We start from the raw sequence: 26,846 nt of genomic DNA on the forward strand, positions 1-26,846 counted from the left end.
GGGTTTCAAAAATTTAACACAAAATTATTATCTTATCATTTTGGAAGTCAGAAGTCCAAATGGGTCTCACTGGACTAAAATCAAGGTATCAGTAAGAAAACCATAGGGGACATTTGTTCCCTGGACTTTCCCTGCTTCTAGGCAAGATGAATTCCTTGATTGCCATCTCCCCTTCACTTTCAAAGCCAGCAATGACTGGTTGAGTCTCTCATACACTTTGTCACTAACAAAGACTCTCCTGGTTTCCCCTCCCACATGTAAGTAACATTGCCATCACCTTGGATCCACCTGGGTAAAACAGCACAGTCTGATTGAGACATTTGCAATTTTGAGAATTTCATTATCTTTTCAACCACAATTCTATATTTCTTTCTGGGGCCCTGGTAACAAACACATACTTTGTTCTGTGGAAATTGCAAAACACATGTAAAAGTGGTTCAGAAATGCTTATTAAAAACATTGTTGCATGAGTTGAGAATAATCTTTTCTTTTCAGGAATGGCAACCAAATACTTCTTAATTTTGGCAGTTGCTGCTGGCTTCCTGGCTGTTTTGGAGGTAAGAGTATGTGAGGATGGTGAGTTACAAAGTTACTTTTTAGATGAGGATAAGCACTAACCCTTTAATATAACAGTGTTACAGTCTCTGTTATGAGGAGATGTCAACAATTACGCGCTTTCTTCTCACAGTAATTCTATTAGACAAGTACAGTTTTTCATACCCTATTACTGATTAGAGATTCAAAGAACAATGAGATTAAGTACATGGTAAAGTTTCATGGCTAAGAAGGGGGTGGCACTAAGATTAACCTTGTTTTATTTAGCTCTGTGAGCCCAAGCCGATTTCATTTTTTTTTTTTTTTGCAGTGTTACAAAACAAACAAAAACAATTGAGAATATGCAAAAGGAACTATTTCTTTAAAATATATCCATTTTCCATGACTAAGTGAAAAACAAAAACAGACAACACTGTTTTTGTTTATATTCCCAGACAAGTTATTACATCAATATACCAATTGAGCTATATGATTTATTATTATAGTAAAAATTTAAGCCATTAAATCAAATATGAAACTGGAAAGTACCAAGGACAAAGAGAGGTATGAGGGACTGCTAACCATGTTATCAATATCAGAGGACTAGCTCTTTACATGTTAAAAATAAGAACTTTGGACTAGGGATGTAGCTCAGTGGTAGAACACTTGCCTAGCATGTGGGAGGCCCTGAGTTTGATGTCAGTCCCACACAAATAAATAAATTAATTACTATATAAATAAATAAATTTTAGAAAAGAACTTCAACAATCACAAAAAAGAAGCAGAACACTCAGTGATATGGTAAAGAACATGTCCCCAATAATTTATGATCTGTCAATAATATTCATCTTTAAATAACTCCAATGCTATAAAAATATTTTAATTTATCAAAATCCTTTCAAAATAAATAGCTTTGTCAAAGACAATGTGTGTGTGTGTGTGTGTGTGTGTGTGTGTGTGTGTGTGTGTTTCCACAGGCCAGGTAAGAGAAGTCACAAGTAGAAGGTATTTGATTAAAGAAAATCTGTATGCTTTAGGCTGTTGGGTATAGTTTGGTGCTGGGATCCTATCACTCACCCTGCTCTACAAAGACAGACCAAGTGTCTACTACTCAAAAGTCCTCTAGTAATAGGCTGGAAGTAGAGTGTTGAAGATGTTTTCTTCTCCCTTTGATTCTTTGATTCTTTTTTTTTTTTTATACCAGGGATTGAACTCAGGGGCACTTGACCACTGAGCCACATCCCCAGCCCTCTGTTGTATTTTATTTTGAGATAGGATCTCACTGAGTTGCTTAGTGCCTTGCTTTTTCTGAAGCTGGCTTTGAACTCACCATCCTCTTGTCTCAGCCTCCTGAGCCACTGGGATTACAGGCATGTGCCACCATACCCAATCTTCCTTTGATTCTTAACCCTTTTTAGTTCCCCGAAGGGGAAGGGCATACTTCACACTTTGCAATGAGGAAAAGCTAACTTGAAGCTGAGCCACAACACCGAAGAAAAAGATGAATGGCAGCGAGTCAGAAATCTCCCTTGAAGACCTAATATTAGGCTGTTCAAGCCACTTAACCCAAACCCCAGGAGATGGGCTGGCTCAGGTTGCTATAGGAGAGAAGGAGTCAGTGCCACTATTTATAAGCCTAGAGCAAAATGTAGATAGGAAGATATCCTTCCATTCAAGGTAACCAGAACCTGATCTACTTACTGATCAAGAATCCACAAAGACAATGATAAGAGCAGAAGGCAATGATAAAATGAAATGTATACATTCCATAGGCAGAGTCTCATTGGAACACTTGCATATAATTTTATAGACAGTTTGCTCATAAAATTAAGACTTCAGAATTTTAAATTGAATACGGAAATCAATAAATGTTATTCACCACATCAATAGACTTAAAAATAAGAACCATATGATCATCTCGATAGATGCGGAAAAAGCATTCGACAAAGTACAGCATCCCTTTATGTTCAAAGCTCTAGAAAAACTAGGGATAACAGGAACATACCTCAATATTGTAAAAGCAATCTATGCTAAGCCTCAGGCTAGCATCATTCTGAATGGAGAAAAACTGAAGGCATTCCCTCTAAAATCTGGAACAAGACAGGGATGCCCTCTCTCTCCACTTCTGTTCAACATAGTTCTCGAAACATTGGCCAGAGCAATTAGACAGACGAAAGAAATTAAAGGCATAAAAATAGGAAAAGAAGAACTTAAATTATCACTATTTGCAGATGATATGATTCTATACCTAGCAGACCCAAAAGGCTCTACAAAGAAACTATTAGAGCTAATAAATGAATTCAGCAAAGTGGCAGGATATAAAATCAACACGCATAAATCAAAGGCATTCCTGTATATCAGCGACAAATCCTCTGAAATGGAAATGAGGACAACCACTCCATTCAAAATATCTTCAAAAAAAATAAAATACTTGGGAATCAACCTAACAAAAGAGGTGAAAGACTTATACAATGAAAACTACAGAACCCTAAAGAGAGAAATAGAAGAAGATCTTAGAAGATGGAAAAATATACCCTGTTCATGGATAGGCAGAACTAACATCATCAAAATGGCGATATTACCAAAAGTTCTCTATAGGTTTAATGCAATGCCAATCAAAATCCCAACGGCATTTCTTGTAGAAATAGAGAAAGCAATCATGAAATTCATATGGAAAAATAAAAGACCCAGAATAGCAAAAACAATGCTAAGCAGGAAGTGTGAATCAGGCGGTATAGCGATACCAGACTTCAAACTATACTACAGAGCAATAGTAACAAAAACAGCATGGTACTGGTACCAAAACAGGCGGGTGGACCAATGGTACAGAATAGAGGACACAGAAACCAATCCACAAAACTACAACTTTCTTATATTTGATAAAGGGGCTAAAAACATGCAATGGAGGAAGGATAGCATCTTCAACAAATGGTGCTGGGAAAACTGGAAATCCATATGCAACAAAATGAAACTGAATCCCTTTCTCTCGCCATGCACAAAAGTGAATTCAAAATGGATCAAGGAGCTTGATATCAAATCAGAGACGCGCCGTCTGATAGAAGAAAAAGTTGGCTACGATCTACAGTCGGTGGGGTCGGGCTCCAAATTCCTCAATAGGACACCCATAGCACAAAAGTTAATAACTAGAATCAACAAATGGGACTTAATCAAACTAAAAAGTTTTTTCTCAGCAAAAGAAACAATAAGAGAGGTAAATAGGGAGCCTACACCCTGGGAACAAATCTTTACTCCTCACACTTCAGATAGAGCCCTAATATCCAGAGTATACAATGAACTCAAAAAATTAGACAATAAGAGAACAAACAACCCAATCAACAAATGGGCCAAGGACCTGAACAGACACTTCTCAGAGGAGGACATACAGTCAATCAACAAGTACATGAAAAAATGTTCAACATCTCTAGCTGTCAGAGAAATGCAAATCAAAACTACCCTAAGATACCATCTCACCCCAGTAAGATTGGCAGCCATTAAGAAGTCAAACAACAACAAGTGCTGGCGAGGATGTGGGGAAAAGGGTACACTTGTACATTGCTGGTGGGACTGCAGATCGGTGCAGCCAATTTGGAAAGCAGTATGGAGATTTCTTGGAAAGCTGGGAATGGAGCCACCATTTGACCCAGCTATTCCCCTTCTTGGTCTATTCCCTAAAGACCTAAAAAGGGCATGCTACAGGGACACTGCTACATCGATGTTCATAGCAGCACAGTTCACAATAGCAAGATTGTGGAACCAACCTAGATGCCCTTCAATAGACGAATGGATAAAAAAAATGTGGCATTTATACACAATGGAGTATTACTCTGCATTAAAAAATGACAAAATCATAGAATTTACAGGGAAATGGATGGCATTAGAGCAGATTATGCTAAGTGAAGCTAGCCAATTCCTAAAAAATAAATGCCAAATGTCTTCTTTGATATAAGGAGAGTAACTAAGAACAGAGTAGGGACGAAGAGCAGGAGAAGAAGATTAACATTTAACAGGGATGAGAGGTGGGGGGGAAAGGGAGAGAGAAGGGAAATTGCATGGTAATGGAAGGAGACCCTCAGGGTTATACAGTGGAGGAGGTAGAGAGAGAGGAGGGGAGGGGAGGGGAGAGGTGGGGAGGGGGGAGGGTGGAGGACGGGAAAGGCAGCAGAGCACAACAGACACTAGTATGGCAATTTGTAAATCAATGGATGTGTAACTGATGTGATTCTGCAATCTGGGTATGGGGTAAAGGTGGGAGTTCATAACCCACTTGAATCAAAGTGTGGAATATGATATGTCAAGAAATTTGTAATGTTTTGAACAACCCACAATAAAAAATTAAAAAAAAAAAAAGAATTTTAAATTGAAACAGGAAGATTAGACAAATTAAACACAAACATAAATGTACTATATAAGCTTTAAACATGAATCTCAGTTAAAATAAATTATAAGATGTGCCAACTTGTAAACAAAGCATCTTATGCTTTCTTTTTTTTTAAGATTTTAAGTAGAAAGGCAATAGACTAAATATCAGGCCTGAATTTTATTTTTAAATTATCCTAGTATCAGTTTCCTGGGGTATTAGTCATCTAATGGGACAGAAATTGCTTGACTATGGAGATAAACAGTTTTCCAAGAGAATCTGGAAGACAACACATAAAAAGACCTTTGAAGGAAAAGTATAGGGAGTTGTGGTCAGTTATTAGGAAAATTCAATATTGTCTGAGGAATTTGGCATCTTCTCTGAGGACCTGGTAGACCTGAGATCTGAAGGTGAAGTTGGTCTTGCAAGCTATCAAACGAACAGGCACAGACCCATATTCTAAGGCAGGATGGGAAAAGGCACAGTAGGATCACTAAAGGGACATCACTGTGACTGAGGTAGATAAAAGTCAGGGTGCATAACCTAAATGGAAGCCAAGAAATAAGCAATACCTTGTTAAAGATTTCATCTTTCTGAGAATTGTAAACTGTTCATGAGTACAACAGGAAAGTGTCTCCGTGGTGCTTGTGCTTTTCATTTGGGTAGGTAAAAGAATAGCAAGAGGAGTGGAGAAAGAAAATAAAAGCAATACAGTACTGGGGGGCTCTGGGGGGCCAAGAGAAGGCCAACCTATAGTGACAGTCAGTCCAGAGGAAAAAGAGAAACCTAAGAGGTGGTAGAAGAACAAAAGGTGCTGGATGTGTCTTATACCAAAAGAAAGAGTATTCCCACACTGAAAGCTTAATCAAAGGAGCCAGTGGGCAATAGACTAAGTAAGATCAAGTTCTTAAACAATATTGGCTACACAAGTTGAACTTCTATGGAACCTTAACAGGAATTGATTCTATGTAGGGTTTCTCAGCTTCAGCAGCATTGACATATTATTATGGAATAATAATACTAGTTGTGGAGGGCTATCCTGGGTCTTGTGGTAAGTTTAGTAGCAGCATCCCTGGCCTCTATCCACAAGAGAGATGTCACCAAAAAAGGAAAGTGTGGTACAGATACAGAGGGTGGGTTGGTAGACTAGGCAAGAGAAGTGGAAGCAGCTCTCTCATCGCGTCTCTTTACTGGGGAAGTACAATATTTCACAATCCATTGAGAAAAGGTTGGTGTGAATAGAAGAAAATGCAAAAGTTCTTCAATAATGTTGTAGAGAGAGACCAAGTGAGTTAACCAGGTAATTAAGTAGAATCAATGAGAACAAATAAGGGATAATTTGAAATCATTTATATTGATTTGAAGGGACACCATTATTTGTTATTTCATAGAATTTTTTTTTCTGTCAATACTCAACTGACAGTGCCATCAGAGGAAGTGTTACTCTTATCCAAATCTGTGGTATTCCTAGGTGGGATATTTGTAGGTGTGGGTGATAGATGAAGGATTTCAGATTCTAGAAAGTCAGTTATTGAAATGAAAGAATATGGATAGAAAAAGAGGAAAAGACAAAAGTTGACTAGCAGAGACATGTGTATGCTAAAAAGGCTAGATGACATTGAAGAACAGGGTGGTCAACCATAACAACTTGGAACTAGAAATCCTGACCAGGCAGGGAAACACACTTGATCAAGTAAGTTGGAAGGTATAGTATTTGAGGACAATATGAAATATGTTCTATGACCATCAAAGTGGGGAGATGAAAAGGATTGAAGGAGAGGTTTAACAGCAGAAGAGTTCAAGTGCCTAAGACCGTAGAGATTTGGAGAATTACATGTGAATGTTAGAGTCCATTCAGGTAACTCAGAATTTGTTTTAGGAGGCACAATCTCTGCGAATGAGAGGAAATGACAGAAAAACCATAATAGGAAGTTACAAATATTCAAGGATGACATGGTAGCAAAAGTGTCATGTATTTTAGTAGAACTAGGGTTTCCAGAAGAGCAAGGTGTCTTCTAACCTTAACATAGTATGTGGATTCTTGTGACTCCCCAATGTCTCCCCTAGTTTAGACCAGAGCTTCATGTGATAAGAGAAGAAAATGGCACCACGAGTCTACTTTCAATGAAAATGGTGTCTACAGGGACAGTCTCTAGAGGGGCATTCTGGCTTCCACATTTATGCCCTCTCCCCTTCCACAAACCTGGTAATATAAAATAATGACCATATCCCTCATTTTTTAAGGTTAAAAGTACATAGTGATATATGCCACCACCCCCCAAATACTCTTTATAACAATTAATACTAGCCTAGAATATTTTGGCCGTGTATTTTTTTTTTCTTAGTGAGTCGCAGAACAAAAGGTAGGAAAACTCAAAAAACAGTCATGTGACTCATTGAATTCTATTTTATACTTTCTTACATGTGTGCAGGCAGACATTGTTATTTTCTCACATAAAAGAGAAAAAATACAGAATGTGAAAGGATAGCACTTAAGGCTTCACACTCAATAACGAATGTATACTTTTGAGTTCTCCCAGATATGTACCATTAGACAATTTAAGTGCAAGTGGTTTATTTGGAAAGCAAATAAAATAGTGGGGTGAAGTGTGGTGGACTAGACGCATAGAGAGTGAGCCTAGGAAGGGAAATAAGTTGTAAATGGGATAATTTCAAGATGAGTTCCATTGTGTTCCCTGTTGCCCAATAAAAAATGTACTTCAACATGTCCCAATATATAAGTCACATAGTAGAAAATATTTAAATCACAGAACAATCATGCACTATTCTGAAGACTAGTGAAATCTCAGCCTGACATTTAGAATTCCTTAAAACTCACACTGGAGAAATAGAACATACTAACTAAATATAACATAAACTAACATACTGAGGCACTGTAGATTCCAAAATGCCCTGGATCACTGTTTATTCAATATAAATTCTAAATTTACTCTGTGAACAGCTGTGCAAATAATGTGCCATGTGTAATAAGTTCCAGTTGAAAGAAGTAACATTAATAAATTATTTTCTGATAACAGACAAAAGTATCCAAAAACCTCTACACTAAACTCAACACAGAATTAACAGCTGTCCAAGAAGAAATCGTCAATATACATAATGCCATCAGGAGAAGAGTGGTTCCACCAGCTAGGAACATGCTGAAGATGGTAAGATCCAGCAGCAATATCCCCAGTGAGGGATTAATACTCATGGTGTTGACCAGGATCTTGTTAGGTTCTTGAACTTTCAATATACTAAATATACATTTGTCACAACAAACCTAGCACTTAGAAAAAGAAGGAGGTAAGTAACCTTATAACAGATTGTATAGTCAGAAATGATAGAGCAGCAATTTTGACTCAGACAGTTGAGCTTCAGTTTTATATACCTTTGGACAGTGTTCCTCAAATGTTAGTGTGTTTGAGAATCACCAAAAGAACTCAGTAAAGTGTCACCTGAAGAACTTGCTAACACACAGGGTCCTACCTATCTGATGTTCTGATTCAGGATGTCTGACATGGAACTATTTCAAGCCCTCAGCTGAACTGATGCTGATAGTACATAATAACTTGGATTAAATAATTATTCAGGCATTGCATAGCTTTCTTCATCTGGAAGATGCCCGGAGGCTGTTGGACACTTATTTGAGGATTAAGATGTCCAGATTCAACGCCAGTTGATGCTGCCAGTGAAGTACTGGCAAATCTATTTTCAGTTTTATTGTATTCTATAAAGGGTTAGAGGAATTGTGCTTCCACTATAAACCTGGTGTCTTCTGCAACAAGACAAACTTAGGGAAGTCTTGGGTATATGAAGTGAGTATTCTCAATTTTACTATCCAGAAGTATCCTCAGGTTTGTGGAAACCTCAGCCTGCTCCCTTGCGGTGCAGACTGTGGAGGGTGATTCTAACAGACAACTTTCTCTTGCAAATGAGGAAGAGGAAGAAGCAGAAGAATACTGAAAGGATTTTGCAATTTATTTCCTGGACATCGTAATATTGAAAGTGTTATTTGAAGAAAACAAATTCTTAGCTTTTATAGGTATACTTGACTCGTATTGCAGCTACTAGGAGTATAATGTTGTTAATAAGCATTTTTTGGTACTTTATTACATTAACTTATCTAATTGTCACACTAAAATCATCTCCATTTAAAAAAAATTATAATACAGAGCCCCAGGAAAATTAAGTAGCTTATCCAAAATCCCAATTGCTGGAGCTCAGATTTTGTTGCCAGGGGGCTAGCTCCAGGGACCCTGCTCTTTATCACTTCCCTCTCTTATGAGAAACAGGATCCAAACTCCTTAGCAGTCAGATGAGCAAATAACTATGAAATCCAAAACACATTAAGGAATGAATGGAAGTTATAATCTCATATTACAGAGACCTTACTACTGAAAATTAAAGGTGAATACAAAGGAAACTTTAGAAAAGTAGGTAAGAACACACATATTTAAGTATTAAGGTTCATTTATTCAAAAGGTAGTAAATTAAATGTATTAGTAAAACTGATTCATGTTTTAAAGGAAATATGGGGGTTGAGATGTGCCTGAAACCATGAATAGGACATACACAGGAGAAAATGAATAGAATTAGCAGCAGCAAAATTAAGGAATGAAAGAAATAGAAAGAGTCAAATAAATGCCAGGAAGACATTTTCCAAAGAGAAAAGAAAAGTTGTTCAATTTAATCTTATGTTTAAACATAAGATTGTAGCGTTCATAGCTTTGGATAACAACCATGGGAACTTATTTGTGACACCATCATTAATCAGAGGTAATGTCCCAGACAGCTTCAAAGTGATCTGGACTGAAGAATGGGCAAGGATTTTTGGAGGTAGTTTTCCAAGATAAGATAAAGAGATTATAAAATTGGGTATTATCATGTAGGATGCTCATGGAAACAATATCCAGATTTACACCTGCCTGTGGCAGTAGGGAGAGATTCTGCATAGGGAGGATTTTATTGGTGATGTCATTACAACATAAGCCTCAGCTTATTTCATGGGAAGCTGAAACACTGGGAGGTTTCATTGAGTTGTCCCAAGTTGGAGAAAGGTAGCCTGGTATTGGCATCTACCAGCTTTTGGAAGTGTGCTTCCCCAGAATGGGAATATGTTCACAGATAAGGACAATTTACAGAATCAGAAAATAGAGCTCCTATCAGAAAGATTCCTACTTGCTGAGCATTTGAGTCCTTAAGGTTGGAAAGGAACCTCTGTAGAGCATCACAGCATTCACTACAAAGAGTTAAGTATGATTTTAGTCAGATGAGATCCATTTCTAGGCATTTATCAAAATGATCCCAATAGACAAGTTGTTTTTTTTTCTTTTCTAGTCGGTAAAATGGCATTCCCAGTGCCTAAAGATACTATGTTATGCACTGGTCATATCTGTGGTCACCTCTGTTCCTTCAATGAGACAATATCTTCTCCTCCTCCTCCTCCTCCTCCTCCTCCTCCTCCTCCTCCTCCTCCTCCTCCTTCTTCTTCTCTCTCTCTCTCTCTCTCCCTCCCTCCCTCCCTCCTTCCCTCCCTCTCTCCCTCTTTGCATGAAATAATTAAACCCAGCAAAACCATGTTTTCCCACAGTGCCAGTCCGAAGTTACTCTGTGAAGTAGTAAATTCAACCTGAAGAGTAATTCTAGAAAAGTACCACGAGGTGGCAGCATATACTCATATAATAATAAACTTTTTCCCATTCCCAGGACAGTGTTGCAAATGAGAATGTCATCTGAAGAATAACTGAATGATTACAAAGAAGTACATTAGGGGGTGGGGGTGGGGGGAACCTTACACCTTTTGTTGGTAATGTATTACATGTGATATAAGGACAGTCTTAAATGGATGTATATCAGTAAGGATGTGTTAAGGACCTCAGTTGTTATAGTGTCACACCTACTGACAGCTCCTGCTTTAAGCCTTATTTGGAGAATAGCTGTTCCTGAGCTTCAGCCAACAAAATGTCTTGATTCTACACACCTGACCTACATTGATATCTCAGAGGGCACACTGTAACCAGACTAGTTGATACAAATTCCTTGTCACTTGCTGGTAGTGTGATCCTTAAGAGTTATTCAAAATTTCTGTGCCTCAATTACTTTATTTACTTACAGGGAAAATAACAGTACCTCATTTGTAAAGTTGCATCAAGATAAAGTGAGATAAAACACATGCAAAATTGGTAAGAGATTCTAGCATGTGATGTTATCTACTGTTCTGAGATTACTTATAATTTCAGGTAGAGATGTATGAATGTATATGTTTCTAATCATATCTATAATTTGTTTATGGAACACACAGCATAAAATTTACAATATTACAATTGTATTGCACAGATTATCACACTAAACTTTTAAAACAAGTCTTAGGACATGAATGATGGGTCACATTTACAAATACAGAAACTGAGATGCAAAGAGGTAAAATAACATGCCGAGGTGAAACTTTCAATAAATTATTGGGCTAGATTTTTAATTCTTGTCTGTTTTCCTGAAAGTGTTCACTTAATTTTTTTTATTGCTTCTGAGATAGAAGCTACTGCTGAGTGTTATTCTTAATTTTGAACTTGTGAATTCAAGGGCCAATATATTGAATTGTAATTTTTCCCTTTTCCCTATTAGAATATTTAAGAATAATGTAATTATTTAAGCTTTAATTTACACAAAGATATTACAAGTCTTAGATTCTTAGAAACAATAAATAAGCATCTTATGATGGAAATGTGAATGACATCATGTGCTTGTTTTTTTTTCTTGCCACTTTAGAAATGGAGTGAAGAAGCTGCAGGAAATGCTAGAATTTTTTCAAAGTATTGTGATATGACAGACAGCAACCCACTAGAGAGGCGAATTAAAAGTACGTATATATGACCCAGCATCTTACAAAAACCGTAAAGTAATCTCACCGAGCATGTGGATTCTTCTGTCACCTGACGAGAATAACTTACATCATCCAGGCTCGGTGGCGCACGCCTGTCATTTCAGCAGCTCAGGAGGCTGAGGCAGGAGGATTGTGAGTTTAAAGCCAGCCTCAGCAAAAGTCAGGCATTAAGCAACTCAGTGAGACCCTGTCTCTAAGTAAAATACAAAATAGGGCTGGAGATGTGGCTCAGTGGTGGATGTATATCAGTAAGAATGTGTTAGGGACCTCAGTTGTCATAGTGTCATACCTACTGAGAGCTCCTGCCTTAAGCCTTACTTGAGTTCAATCCCTGGTGCCACCCAACACCCCCCAGCCCCGGTAAATAAACAAACAAACAAAGAATAAGTTACATCATCTACTCTGTATCTGTACTTGCCCATACATGGAAGTAAACTCTAACCTAGTGTAATGTTTTATTTTTATTATTTTTTTTTAAATGTGCATATTCTGATTTCCAAATGTTGAGTTCTATCCATAAGTAGAAAAGAACCAAAGCCATCATTATTATAGAAGACTAAGTGCAGCTAGGTACCCAGAAGGTTTGCACCTTAAGAGGTACCTCAGCTACCCAAATGTCACCCTGGGAATTTCCTTAGCAATAGAACCCTAACACAGCTGAGAAATGAGTTCTGTGAACTCTGTTGAGCCACAGAACACCTTTAGGTGATCAACAAGGAGCCTATGTTTAGGCATATCAATTAGATGATTCCTACACAGTTATTAGTACTTCCTACATAACTGGACATTCATGAGAATATTTTTAATACTAAATAGTAAAAAAAAATATATGAGTGCAACTTTACATCTACAGATTATTAGGATTTTTAGCCCAAATTCTATTGAGCAGTGAAATAGCAACATGGGTCTTTCTTTCCCTGAAAAAAACAGATTATCCTTCAGTAGTATGTCTAGTCAATAGATATGCCTTAAGTAGGTGGCTAAATAAACAAATATTCGTGTTAAGATCCTACGCAACCTAGATCCTGTATGTGGCTGCTTTGGAGCCAAGGCCCTTTTATAACTCACAGGCTTTTCTTTGGTTTCACCCTTCTCCCTCAGATTGGAAGTAGCAGAGACTGCAGTGTTGATGGATTTGATTTCAGAGCTCATTATCTCGTATTCTCAACTTTTCACCAAACCTGACACCACATGCCCAGTGATCTATGAGAAGGAAGATTGACAGAAAGGATACAATTGCCTTTACCTTCTCTTATAAGATGCTGCCTAGATCATCAGTGAACCAATTACCAAATAAAAATGAGGGAAATCTCCTTATATGACGTTCTCAAAATTTAAGAGTGTAACTCAGCCCTGTTTCCTCTTTTCAGATACCTTTTGTGGAGAAAATACACATTGGGAATCTCATCCTATCTCCTGGTCTCACATAATTAAAATCTGGTACAATGAGTCTAAAAATTTTGTATATGGAGAATGGACACCAATAGATGAGGAATCAAGAACTGATCATTACACTCAGGTAATCTGTGTTCTGGAAGATACACATAGTGTTTAAATGCCTTTAAACACGTATGAATAAAAGTCAGGTAGGAAACAAATGAAAATCACCATACCTGCTTGCTAGACTATTAACTCAATCTCCTGAGTTCCTTTTATAATTGAGAACAGAAGGAAGTGCAATGCGCCCCATACCTGGTTTAGAAAAAGACGTTGCTTACCCTCTTGGTTTCCATCTTCATTCATTTGATTTTTCAGGAAGTTGCAACATCCTAAAATATGAATATCCTTTTAAAATTATTTGTAATTTAAAAGGTGTAAATAATAGCACCTTGTAATAAGAGAATCCCCTTATTTCCAACGTTAAGCTTTGTGGTGAAATATTTAAAACTAAAATATCACCACTTTAACCATTTTCACGCTCTGCAGCATTAATGTCCAGCAACATGGAGTACATTCAAATTTCTGGGCTTCCATCACTGGAACATTCCATCTTCCATACTGGAACTCTATACTCATTAACTCTCCTCTCTCCCACAAGCCTCTGGCAACCACCATTCTCCTTCCTGTTTGTCTGGATTTGACTCCTCAAAATTGTTCTTGTATTGGAATGATTCAATATTTGTCCTTCTGTGGCTATTACTCAATATAATATCTTAAATCCATGTTCATCCATGCTGCAGCATGTGTCAGATTTTTTTTTCATGATGTATATATCACATTTGGTTTGCCCATTCATTTATTTGGTTTATTTACAACTTTGGGGTATTATGAACAATGCTGTTATGAACATTAGTATACAAATGTCTGTTCAACTCCCTGGGGTCAATTCTTTTGGGCTTATAAGAGGAACTGGTAGTTTATATGCTAACTGTATGTTCACTTATTTGAGAAATGAGCATACTATTTTCTATAGCAGTTGTACCATTTTACATAACTATTGTAATAGCCTATTTGGAATGCCATAATAAAATACCACAGGATTATGGATTGAAAAATAGCAATTAATTTTCCCACATTGTGGACACTTAAAGACTGAGATCTTAAAAAGCAGAGTTTCTGGTGAAATCTCTCTTTCTGGATTATAAACAATCACTATACCCTGACATGGTCTTTCCCCAGTGATGAAGAGAGAGAAACAAAAATCAAGGATCAAGGCGAAAAGAGAGAGAGATCGATCTAGTGTCTTTGCAAGAGGGTCCAACTCTTATGATTTCATTTAAGTTCTTCCTAAGCAACCACATCCCCAAATACAGCTATCACGCTGGATATTAGGACTTCATAATGTGAATTTGGGGACCAGGGGACACAAACATTCAGTTCATCACATTGCATCACTGCCCTTCTCATAATTCATGTCTTCCTCAAATGTGAAGCTCCATCCTAACAGCCCCCAAAGTGCTAACTCATCTAGAATCAATATGAAAGTTTAAAATTGAGTCTCATTTAAATCTTATCTAAATCAGATATTCATAAGAGTAAGGCAAGATTCATCCTGAGGCAAAATTTCTCTCCAGCAATGAATCTATGAAATAAGATTATCTACTAACAAAATACATAATAAAAGAACAGGAAAAAAAGAGATACTTCCATTTTAAAAGGGAGAAATGGAAAAGAGGAATGGATGATGGATCCGATCCCAAGCACATCCAAAACTATGCAAGGATTCCAGACCAAGCTGCCTTCCAGACCCACTTGGGTGGCAGCACCTCCTCTTGGGACCTTTCATTCTAGTAGGACAGCCTCATTGCATGGATCTCAGTAGAAGGTCCTGCTGAAGTGGCTGTTGTCAGAAGTCACTTGAGGAGAACCACCCTTTAAAACCAAGCAGGAAGCATCCTTGTCTCCCTGACCTGTAGTGGGGATGGCAGCCCTGGTGATCTTGGAATCATTTTGGGGGATCATTCTTCCTCTCCCTTGAAGGATAAAGCATGTCTGTGACTATACCATCCCTTGGTGGGAGCTCATATCAGAGCAAGTACTCACAACAAAATCCAGGAAGCTGAGAGAGAGGGAGAGAGACAGGGATCTCAACATCTCCTCTGGGGCATGTCGTATGCCCCAGCACTTAAAGTTCCACAGCACCTCCCAACCTCCACCCAGGGCACCAAGCCTTCAACACAGGGCCTATTGGAAAAAGCTAGTCTTTTTCAAATGACAGTTATTTTATTCCTTTCAGTCAAGGATTCTAGTTCTCAGTGTACACACACCTCATGTCCTTGGTTAAAGGTTTCTAAGTGTTTCTGACTTTTGATGTTTTTAAAATCAAAATCACTTTCTTAGTTTCCTGTTCATAAAATTTATCCTTAGTGTTATGGAAGGCTAGGACAGCATTAACAGGAGAGTGGAAGGAGTTCAGAACATGAAGGAAGGGGGGCTATAACAACTGAGGCTGTTAGTTAGCTACTGCACAGTTTATATTTTACTTTAAATGAAGTGACAAATAATTAGATGGTCAATGGAGGGGGAGGATTAATCTGATTCATGTTTTTAAAAGATCATTTGGCTGCCATGTAGAAAACAAGTTCATGTCTAGAAATAATTTTAAATACCTGAATTTTCCAATAACATATAAATCAACAAAATAATCCCCAAAGAGATGATTTAAACATTAAAATGAAAAAAATAAAATTCTAAAAGCATTATTATTCTAAAAGCAAGGAACTTTAGATGTATCCATTCCTAAGTTTCATAAAATATGAAGTAAAATCTGTTTAAAATAAGTCCAAATTAAAATTAATGTTGAACACTGATTAAGTTAAAACATTTAAAAATAATAGACTTAATCACATACAAATATCAATGTCTACATTCCTACAACATCTACATTCCTATCAATATCTGCAATACTAAAGAAAACATTAGCTAATAGCATTGCTCTTTGCAAATTGATAGCCTGGATATAAAATAAATATCTCAATAATCCAAGAGTATCCTAACTTATGGCTATTTAGTCATATAATTTTTGTCATTGAAGGATTAGCAGATGCCAATAGAATGGATTGCTAAAAGTTGACAAATTTGAAACATCAGTTTTTACCTTTCAATTCTTTCCTATGACAGTCAACTTGACCCACTAATTCTGTGAGGAAAACGTAATCCCTGCCGCTCTGATAGAGCAACTTAAATTCATCAACTCCAAATAATCTTGCTTTACTTTTGTCAAACTCATTCAACACCCTTTAAAAATATGTTTTATTAAAATTATTTCTCTCATTGCTTTTTTTGAAGAAATTAAGAGAACAAATCAAAGAAATTTGCCTTCATTTGCTTAAAATTTTAAACAATAGAAAACAGTAACATTTTTCAATTGTATGTGGCCCTGTAGAATGTATTAATGTAATCATAGAACATGAAAACCTAATGAAAAAAGTTACATCTTCACTTTTTTCTTAGCTATGGGTGGAAGGAATGAATAAGTTAAATTCAGTCATCTTACCGATAATTAATGTGTGATGAGAACATGAGAAAAATAGACATTCTACTCTATTTTCATTATCAAATTACTTCTCTAATTAACCCATTAGATTCATAGTTCAGAATTTCTTAAGAAACACAGACACGTGTTAGAATGAGAGGAGAAAACTGCACACATTGAATCTGCATCATGAAAGTTTTGTATCTAAGGTAGAGCAAGAGTTTGGGTGAAGGCTTGTCCTCACTAGCAGTAGATAATTCAAAGCAATATGGTGGAGAGAGATGGACAACCATAAAAGCTTTTTCTTAGGGGAAGAAAAAATAATACTTTATCAAAATATGTCATAGAAAGTCATTCTGACCCAGAACAGGAAAAAGGAAACATAAGCAAATTGTTCAGGACTTGCTGAGTGAAATCCTATCAGGGTCACATGGACACAGTCAACAGGGAGTGGAAGCAATCATATTTTTAAAAACATCTCCTCCAACAACCTAAACATTTGTTTCTGATTTTGTGTTGTTTCTTTTTTGCGGTGCTGAGCATTGAATGCAGGGTCTTGCACATGCAGAGGAAGTCCTGTACCACTGAGCTGCCTTCCCAGCCCAAGGATAGCATTAATATACACTTTTTAAAAATGGTGAAAAGGAACTTTGAGAGAAAGCAAACTGCCAAATATCACCCAGCAAAGAAGTGATAGAGATGGAATTTAAACTTAGTCACTTTGCCTTAAAAAGCTAAGTCAGTATTCTACATTATGCCTGTTCTCTGACCAATAAGAAAATGTCCTTCCCTTGATGATTATTTATATAACCACCAAGAAGAATGAACCATAGTTGATGGTAGCCACTCATGTTGATGATAGTCCAGTCATGGACTCGTTAGTCCCAACAAAAATAAATGAGAGACGGCTGACATAGAGTCATGTACTGGAATATACTGGATAATATGATGAGTGTCATGCTCAGCCATACACAGCCCATGTACACAATGACATCTATGTCCCTTTTGAAGAACAACCTATTCACTGCAAAATGAGTAACATCACTTCTCCTTTACCTATACCCCTGCGCTACTCATTTCATTTCCCAGAGAAAATGAACATCAAGGGCTTTTTTTTTAATTAGAAAGAATATTCAGAAATGCAGAATACTTCTAAAGAAAACTGCCAAAAAATAGAGAAAATGCCAACAATCAAGTTACCCTTGCTTGCCTATCAGATGTGATTTCCTCTGCTTCCATTGTCTATAGCCATGTGTGTGCCTGTGTATGTGTTACTAGAAACAGGGGACCATGTTTCTATGGCTTCTGAATAAGCCATGCTCAGAGCAAACCTAAAGCAAGCATGTTGATTTTTGTTTGTTTGTTTGTTGTTGTATTTGTTTTTGTTTTATGATATTGAAGAATAAACCCAAGAGCCATTTACTACTGAGCCACATTCCCAGTCCTTTTTATTTTTTTATTTTGAGACAGGATCTCAGTAAGTTATTTAGGGCTTTGCTAAACTGCTGGGGCTGGCCTCAAAATGGTAATCCTCCTGCCTTAGCCTCCTCAACTGCTGGGATCATAGGCATGGGCGGTGGCATCCAGCACTTGTTCACTTTTTAACCATGGATAATAGCACTGCTATTGTAGTCATTTAGCTGAATGTCAAATTTGTAATAAAATACTCTATTTTTGCAGGTTATTTGGGCCTCTTCTTACCTCATTGGTTGTGCTGTTTCATTATGCCGCAAACAAGGTGTACCTCAGTATCTCTACACTTGTCATTATTGCCATGAGTATGTATCACTGCTTCCCACCACTTTTAAAAATGTATCTTTCTTTACAAAATATAACTGAGTTTTTCAAACATTATGAAAGAAAACCTATTTTTTTCCAGTTAGACCTTCACAGACACAGCCAAAAAAACTCACAAACACATCTATATTTTTACATCATATTTTTACTAAATAAGTTTATATTTCATTAAGAGAATATAAAAATTAAAAACAATTGAGCAGTAGTCTCCCTATGTGTCAGTGACACCTAGGGTAAGTATTATGTTAGGGAAACAGATTTGAAGTAGCTCAGGTAGTTTTAGAATTCAAGGGCAGAAATGGCAGTGGAATCTCAATAAAGTAACAAAGAAAAAAGCCAAGTGTTATTCTGCGTTCTTAATTGAATACTATTGTGTGTTTTCTCTTCAGAAATTAAGTTTGTATATCATAGAATCACAGGTACTAAGCACAAATCCTAGAAAAGTTAATCTAATTGCTTCATCAAGAGGCAGGTGTACTTCTTTGCCTTATCAACTTTGGTTGTGGAGTTCAATCTGATAAGAAAAGAATGACTGTAGGGGCTCACCTGAGTGAATCCAGGGACAGCTATCAGAATAGGGAACGTTATTCACAGAAGCATATAGCCCTCTGATACTTGACCATAAATAACACCTTGTATCACTTCTGTTGATGGACTTGAAAACAAATCTGCAAGATTCCTTCAGCCACTTGCATTTTCTGGGTCAACACACTTGATACTGTGAGCTCAAACATAGCCTTTAATCACTGTCTCCCACTTGTGGACCACCACAAAGGATTGTTCAACGTGAATCAATGAATGTGAGTTGGTTGATAACATGTTCCATACTTAAATTCAAATAGGACCTCTAATATCATTTATATTCACCAGAATGTAATATATAATAAGATAAAATATATTCACATAATAGGTCTATATGAATTACTGTGTCTTCCATGCCTTGATTTCATTAGTTAAAATTTGATGGGATTTTTTCTAATAATTTGGTCTGAAGACCATAAGATCTATTTATACCTACAGCATATCATTTGCACTACTTCTTTGCAGGAGTTAGTGGTCTATGATGAATTTCCAACAACGTAAAACAGAAAAGTATAATATGTGAATAGCTATAATGGGGAAATTTTCTCAATAAAACATTAGTCCATATTGCCGACTAAATCCTTTATTGAATTTAGTAATAACTTTTTTAATAAAGTGGAAGTTTAATAGTTAAGATATTAAAGAAATGATTATAAATTAAATAAGGTTTTTAAACCAGAACACACAACTTTTTTTTTCCACGTTGTATTAATTAAGAACAAGACATTATCTACATGTTAAGTTTTTAGACATCTACAGGTAAGAGTTGAGTTTTTTTGAAATTTCAAATATCTCAGAACTGGAGGGTTTTTTATCTCCTTTTTCTTTCCTTACCCAAACACTTTATTAACACCCCCACACATTTTTATTGGTGCATTATAGTTGTACATAATGATGGGGTTTGTTGTTACATATTCATACATACACAGAATATTACAATATAATATGTGCTAGTGCACTTTCCTCCTTTAATATCTCAAGCATTTCTACCAAAGTCACTAACATGTTTCATATTTATAATAATATAGTGCAAGCTAAAATTCAAACACCTCTCATTCAAATTAAGTGAGTTTTTTTTTCCTTAATAGTGTTAAGGACCATGCCCTTTTCCATGATGGGTTCCTACTTTCTCATGGTTATTAATAAAAAAATAGTATTTTATTGTAATTAACTCCAAAGTCATACTGTTTGTTAGTATTTAACCATTCGCAGGTCCCAGGTACTGTTAGGACTAGAATATCAAAAGAGAGATGCACAATGCCTGAAAAATATTCTTGTGATCCTCAGAATTGCTAAGTGGTATATGCTAAAAACATACTCCTATCTGTAAGTCTAGAAATCTCATACCCATCTTAAAAATTATTGCTCATTGCTTAAAAGAATGTTTACAAAATTTGTTTCTAAAATTGGTTGTATTCACTTAGTAAAATTTTATGTACATTGTACAATGATGTATTTTACTAAACAATATTTACTTTCTCTTCTTTCAGGGGAAATGATCCTAACACAATTAATGTACCTTATAAGAAGGGCAGCCCATGTGAAGACTGTCCAAATAACTGTGAAGACAGACTTTGCAGTAAGTTTTGCAAATGCTGATTGCTTAAAGTTGACCCACTGGTTCAGGAACCATGTGCTCCACTTTTGTACAACTTTTGTACCTGCTTTCTGACTTTTCTATTTTCTTGACTGCTTATTATGGCATGCAGATTTTTATTGAGTAATTCTTGTTCTGCACCTGCTCTGAAACATCTAAGAGTATTTGTTTTGTACCCAGTGGTGAACTTTTCCCACTTATCTCTCCTCTTTCATTCCCTAGTCTCTGGTAAAAGCACTCTACTCTCAATTACTTTAAGAACAATCTTTTTATTCTATATATGAGGAAGATCATACAGGATTTGCCTTTTTGTTCCTGGAATGTTTCACTTAGCATAGAGAACTCAATTCCATCCACATCATGTTGCAAAGAACAGGATTTCACTCTCTTTCAAGGCTAAGTAGTATTCCCTTGTATATGTGTACCATATTTCCTTTATTCGTTGATCAGTTGATTCACACATAGATTGTTTCCCTTTCTTGGTTATTGTGAATAATACTGCAATGAACATGGAAGTCCAGGTGTCTCTTCAACACACTCATTTCATTTCTATTGGATATGTACCCAATAGTGGAATTGCTGCATTATAAAGTACTTTAAAAAAATAAAAAGAAATGAGGAACCTCCATACTCTTTTGATTAATGGTTACCTTAATCTACATTCTTTCCAGTGCATAAAGTTTCCCCTTTCTCCACATCCTTATCAGCACTTTTTTTGCTGTTGGAGCATCAAATAATTTTTCTGCATTTTCTTCACATTCATTCAGTTTCTTTAAAATAGCTGTTTTAACTTCTTTATCCAAAAGTTTTCCCATACTGATTACTGCCTGTTCAGTTTCTGCTACCTTATTTTTGACTGTTAGGTAAAATTGGTTTCCTAAAAGTCCTTCATGTTTACTGGCATATGACATTTTCTTGACATTGAAGGAGTGGATATTTATCCATCTTCCTCATCTGACTTTATGCCTGTCCTTCCAGAAAGTCTAAGCATATTGTTCATTTTTGCTATAGTTTCTGTTACATCAGCCCTGGGTAGTGCACAGATTCAGGTTGCCAAGATTCTGCTACTGCTACATGATCACTGTTTCAGTGCTAGAGGGTTTGTCCCAAATCCATGTGTTGTTCTGAACCAGTCTGGGGAGTACCTACAAAAGCAGTCAGTCCCCACAGGCATCTCCCTGTCTAAGGTAGACTCAGATTACTGGCCCTCAAGTGTCATGGGAGGCTGCTTGTCACTTGACCTCATCATGGAGGCACTGGCCACAGGCTCCTGAGTCATGACGTGGTGCCTATACTTCCTGTCTTTTCTCAAACAAAAGTATAGTATAGTTCTTCTCCAAGTCACTGAAAGATGAATCAATTATGTGACTTGCTGGGTTTCTGTTCTCACGACTAAAAGGCTCAGGGGTTACTCCAGTTGAACTGGGCTAACTGGGCTGTGCAAAATAACCATGCAAGAGACACAAATACCTTTTTCTTTGGGGTCACTGTGGTGGCTCCTGTGACCTTAAGGGTCCGAGGAGAGAGAGAGAGAGAGAACACACACTGACCCCTTTTATTGAGGAGAAGCTATTCAAATGAGGCAAGGGGTCAGGTTTCAGGGGTCTGAGTCTATCTTCATGATGTCCACTGTCAGCAGGTTAACTGACATCTAGGTAACCACACCCAAGGGCACAGTAAGAGAAGGGGACACACACTAGGTACTTCCATGGATCATTCTATCCTTAACAGGGCAAGGGGTAAAAGTACAAAGGAACAGGTGAGCATAGCTCTACCCATGGGGCTGTAGAAAGACACGCCCAGGCACAAAGACACACTCACTGGAACCCTAGGAGAGGGGCAGTCTAGCAGCATGGGTGCCTGATGCCACATCGCCCAGAACGGGAGTTAACTCAGTCACATGCGAGGTTAGTCTCTCACAGTGACTTAGAAAAGAAAAAAATGACACATAAAAGTAAGCATAAAATTAAAGAAATATATGCATATACTAATAGGCATTATTTGTCAAAAACAATGCTAAGAATTTAAGACCTGGATATGCAGACATATTGTTTAATTTTTACCAATAAAATTTATGAAAATAGCAATTTCTATTTATTAAATTGGGAGGATTATATATATTAAAAATTAAAGAAAAAGATACATTAAAACTTAACTAAGCAAGAAACATGTTACTTATAAATTTTTTAAAAATCTCTGATACTATATTTCCCGAAGTGTATTACATTTAGAACATACTAGAATAATGAAAGGTAGCTAATTTAAAGGGTAATTAGTAATAATCTTGGCAAATTATTGGTCATAAGAAAAAGAAGCAGAAATACACTGCCAAATACACAATGGTTTGGGCTATAAAATGACATCTACATCTCCCTGTGGCACTTCCATAAGTCTACTGTAGTCCTTCTCCAAGACACTGAAAGATGAATCAATTATGTGACTTAGGAAAGAGAAAGCATATGACACATAAAAGTAAGCAAAACATTTTACAACATCCTTATAATCTTAATGCAACAATCTCATCTTTGAAAGAGATGCAAAGTCAGTATTTTAACAAGAATGAGTGATGGATTTTGAGGAAGGCATTTTCTGCATCTATTTAGATGATCAAGTGATTTCTTTCCTTAGTTCTATTTATGCAATGAATTACCTTTACTGATTTGTGTATGTTGATCTAATGTTGTAGCCCTGGGATGAAACCAATTTGATCATGTTGTATAATCTTCTTAATATATTTTTGAACAGAGATCACTAGTATTTTATGGAGGGATTTTTGCATCTCTGTTCAACAGGGATATTGGTCTGAGATTTTCTTTCCTTAATGTGTTTTTATTTGGTTTTGGTAGCAGGGTGATATGGGCTTAATAGAATGAATTTATCAGTGTCTCCTCCCTTTCTACTTCATTGAGTAATTTGGAGAGGACTGGCATTTGTTCTTTAAAGGACCGGTAGAACTCAGCTGAGTATATATCTCATCCTGGGCTTTTATTGGTTGGTAGACTTTTTTAGAGCTTCAATATTGATATATTTAGCTTTTATATATCCTATTAAGTCAAATGGGTAGGTCATATGTGTCTAGAAATTTATCAATATCATCTAGATTTTCAAATTCATTGGAATATAACTTTTCAAAATATTCCCTAATAATCCACTGGATTTCAGAAATATCTGTGGTGGTACCTTCTTTTCATCTCTGATTTTGTTGATTTTACTCATCTATTTTTTTTAAATTTTTGGTTAGTTTGGCTATGGGTTTTTAAATCCTGTATATCTTTGAAAAGAACCAAGTGGTTATTGCATTGATTATTTTTGTAATTTTTAAAATTTTCTATTTCTTTAATTTTGGCTCTGATTTTAATGATTTCCTATCTTCTACTTGTTTTGATATTAGTTTTTTTCTACTTTTCTAGGTATTTGGGATATATCATTAGATTGGTTTTTTGGTGGCTTTTTATTTTTTTAAGTGTGGACACTTAATGCAATAAACATTCCTCCTAAAACCTGTCTTCATAGTGTCTCAGAAATTTTGGTGTGTTGTATCACTATTGTCACTTAATTCTAGGATTTTTTTTTTTAATTCTCCTCTCATTTCTTCTATTATCAATTCCTTATTCAAAGGATTATTATTCAGTTTTCATATGTTTATGTGGCTTCTATAATTTCTTGCTGTTGATTGCTAATTTCATTTTATTATGTTCTGGTAAGATATAAAAAGTGATTCTATTTTTTTAAATTTTCTAAGATTTACACTGTCAGCTCAGATATTATCTATTTTGGAGAAGGTTCCATGTGCTACTGAAAGAAAAGTGAATTCAAATTTTGTTAAATGAAATATTCTATAGATGTCGTAGGTTCATTTGGTTTGTAATATTTAGGTGAGAAGTATCATTATTGATTATACATCTAGATGACATATTGATGACAGGAGTATTGAAATCACCCAGTGTTATTGTATTGGTGACTACCTGAAACTTAATGTTGAAGAGGGCTTGTTTTCTTAATTGTGTGTACCAAATTGGGGCATAAATATTTACCATTATACTTTTTGTTGAATTGTTACCTTTACCAGTGTATAGTGATCTTTGTTGTCTCTTCTGAATAATTATTGCCCAAAATCTATTTTTTTGGATATCTGTATATTACTCCTTCCTGTTTTTAAACTCTATTTTCAAGAGATATCAGTTTTCTTTCCTTTTACTTTCAGTGTATGAATGTCTTTGTCTAGAAGATGAGTCTCTTGAAAACAGCATATTTTCAGAGCTTAATTTTAATTCACTATGGCAGCCTATGTCTTTTAATTGCAATATTGAAACCATTTATACTTAGTGTTTCTATGGATAGAGGTCTATTATTTTCTGCCATTTTAATTTGCTTTTAATTAACTCCTAATTTTTATTTGCTTGACACCTCTTCTAGTGGTTTCATTCATTTGAGAACTCTTAAGTTTGTTTTTAAGTTCTTTTGGGTAGAAATACTTTCAGTATTTTCTATAGTGTTGGCTCAGTGGTAATGCCTTCTATTAGTTATCTTGGAAAATCTTTACTTGTCCTTTAATTTTTAATGACTGCTGTTCTGGATATAAAAATTTTGTTTGGCAATTGTTTTCTTTCAGAGCTTTGGCTATCTTTTTGTAGGTCTTCCTGGATTTTAAAGTCTGAGTTGAGAATTCAGAAATGAGCCTTTAAATATTTACATTTAAATGTTCTCTGTCATTTTTTTATGCAGAGCATAAAAATATTGTATATTATATAATATATATAATTATATCTCTATAGACAGCATATCTATATTAGATATTTTGATTATAATGTGTCTTAGATAAGTTCTTTTCTGATTCTACTTGAGGTTTTATATGTTTCCTATATGTGGATGCCAATCTAATTCTTAAACCTTGGAAACTTTTCTGCTATTATTTCATTGAAAAGTTTCTGAACACCACTATCCTATATCTCCATGCTCTCTTCAATTCCAATGAACTTTTAAGTTTGACCCATTACTGTTGTCCCTGAATTCTTGTATATTCTGATCATGGTCTTTTATTGTATTTTATTTCTCTTTACTCTTCACTGAGTGTTCAAATTCTTGTACCCTGTCTTCAGAGACTGAAGTTGTGTTTTTTATCTAACTAAACAGTTAGTGATACTTCCAAGTGAACTTTCAATTTAATTTATTGTATCTCACTTCTTTCCAGGAGTTCTGATTGGTTTGTTTTCTGAATCCCTATCTCTTTATTGGAATCATCTTTCATCTTCTGTGTTTGCTTCAATTCATTTCTGAGATATTCTTTAAACTTATTAATCATTTTAATATTCTATAGTCTTTCTCTGAAATTTCATCCAGTTCCACATCTGTGGGGTCCTTTGAGGACTGAAACATTTGGGAAGATTTGTTTGCCTGATTGCTCATGTTTTCAGAGGTTTGGGATTTGCATATCTGTTTAGATAGAGTCCTCTTCCTCTTTCAGTGTATCTTAGTTTCAATGCATAGGTTCAGTATAGTACAAGTATTAATTTTTAACTTCCAATGCTTCTAAGTTTGCCACTGCAGAACTGTTGATTAAATTCATACTTGCCAAGCTGCTCCAGCACTGTGGATTTATCTAAGTTGCCATCTTCTTTTATTGCTCTTTATTCAGTTTTTAGATACATTGTATGTTATCTTTAATAATACAAAGCAAATCCATAATCGTTAAGAAATATAGTATAAATTAATAAGAATGAATTAAACTTTTATCATTTATTTTATATTGTTAATACTATTGGTACTTTCAAAATGACAGGGTAACTGGAAAATTACTCATCTCTGATGTCTTTGAAGGTAAATGTATCAAAAAATCTGTCATGGAAAAAACTCGTTTTAGATTAAGACAAGAATTTTATATTTTACTTCATGGAGATCTCATTTAAGTCATTGCTTGTTTTCTATTCAGAATTAATTATTCTTTCTTATCAAATTTAATTAGTTACTATTAATAAAATTTATCTACGTCTTTAAAAGAATGATCTCTTTCTTCAGTGACTGTGATTTTTTTTAAAGACGATACTATTTTCTTTCAGCTAATCCCTGCCTCTACTATGATGAATACAACGATTGCGAGGCAAAAGTAAAAATTCTTGGATGTAAACACCCATCTGTTAAATTATTCTGCAAAGCTACTTGTCTGTGTAAGACTGAGATAAAATAA

General features: G+C 35.7%; 1 protein-coding gene across 1 annotated transcript; it reads left to right on the forward strand.

Moving 5' to 3' along the window:
• Positions 1 to 485: 485 nt before the first annotated feature.
• Positions 486 to 26,846, forward strand: Crisp1 (cysteine rich secretory protein 1). The gene is made up of 8 exons (XM_071613930.1): positions 486 to 563; positions 4,023 to 4,032; positions 7,937 to 8,058; positions 11,657 to 11,747; positions 13,142 to 13,290; positions 18,367 to 18,464; positions 20,556 to 20,644; positions 26,719 to 26,846. Exons 1-8 carry the CDS (start codon positions 498 to 500, stop codon positions 26,844 to 26,846), a joined length of 753 nt encoding a protein of 250 aa, XP_071470031.1. The 5' UTR covers positions 486 to 497.

The sequence above is a fragment of the Marmota flaviventris genome, chromosome 6 (assembly GCF_047511675.1).
Source record: "Marmota flaviventris isolate mMarFla1 chromosome 6, mMarFla1.hap1, whole genome shotgun sequence".
In the NCBI taxonomy this organism is placed as follows: domain Eukaryota; kingdom Metazoa; phylum Chordata; class Mammalia; order Rodentia; family Sciuridae; genus Marmota; species Marmota flaviventris.

Excerpts from the sequence above, each read along its gene's own strand:
- Crisp1 (XM_071613930.1), top strand. The coding sequence starts at position 498 with ATGGCAACCAAATACTTCTTAATTTTGGCAGTTGCTGCTGGCTTCCTG. Across the intron at positions 8,059-11,656 it reads CTAGGAACATGCTGAAGATG|AAATGGAGTGAAGAAGCTGC; the intron begins GTAAGATCCAGC and ends TTGCCACTTTAG. Across the intron at positions 11,748-13,141 it reads ACTAGAGAGGCGAATTAAAA|ATACCTTTTGTGGAGAAAAT; the intron begins GTACGTATATAT and ends TCCTCTTTTCAG.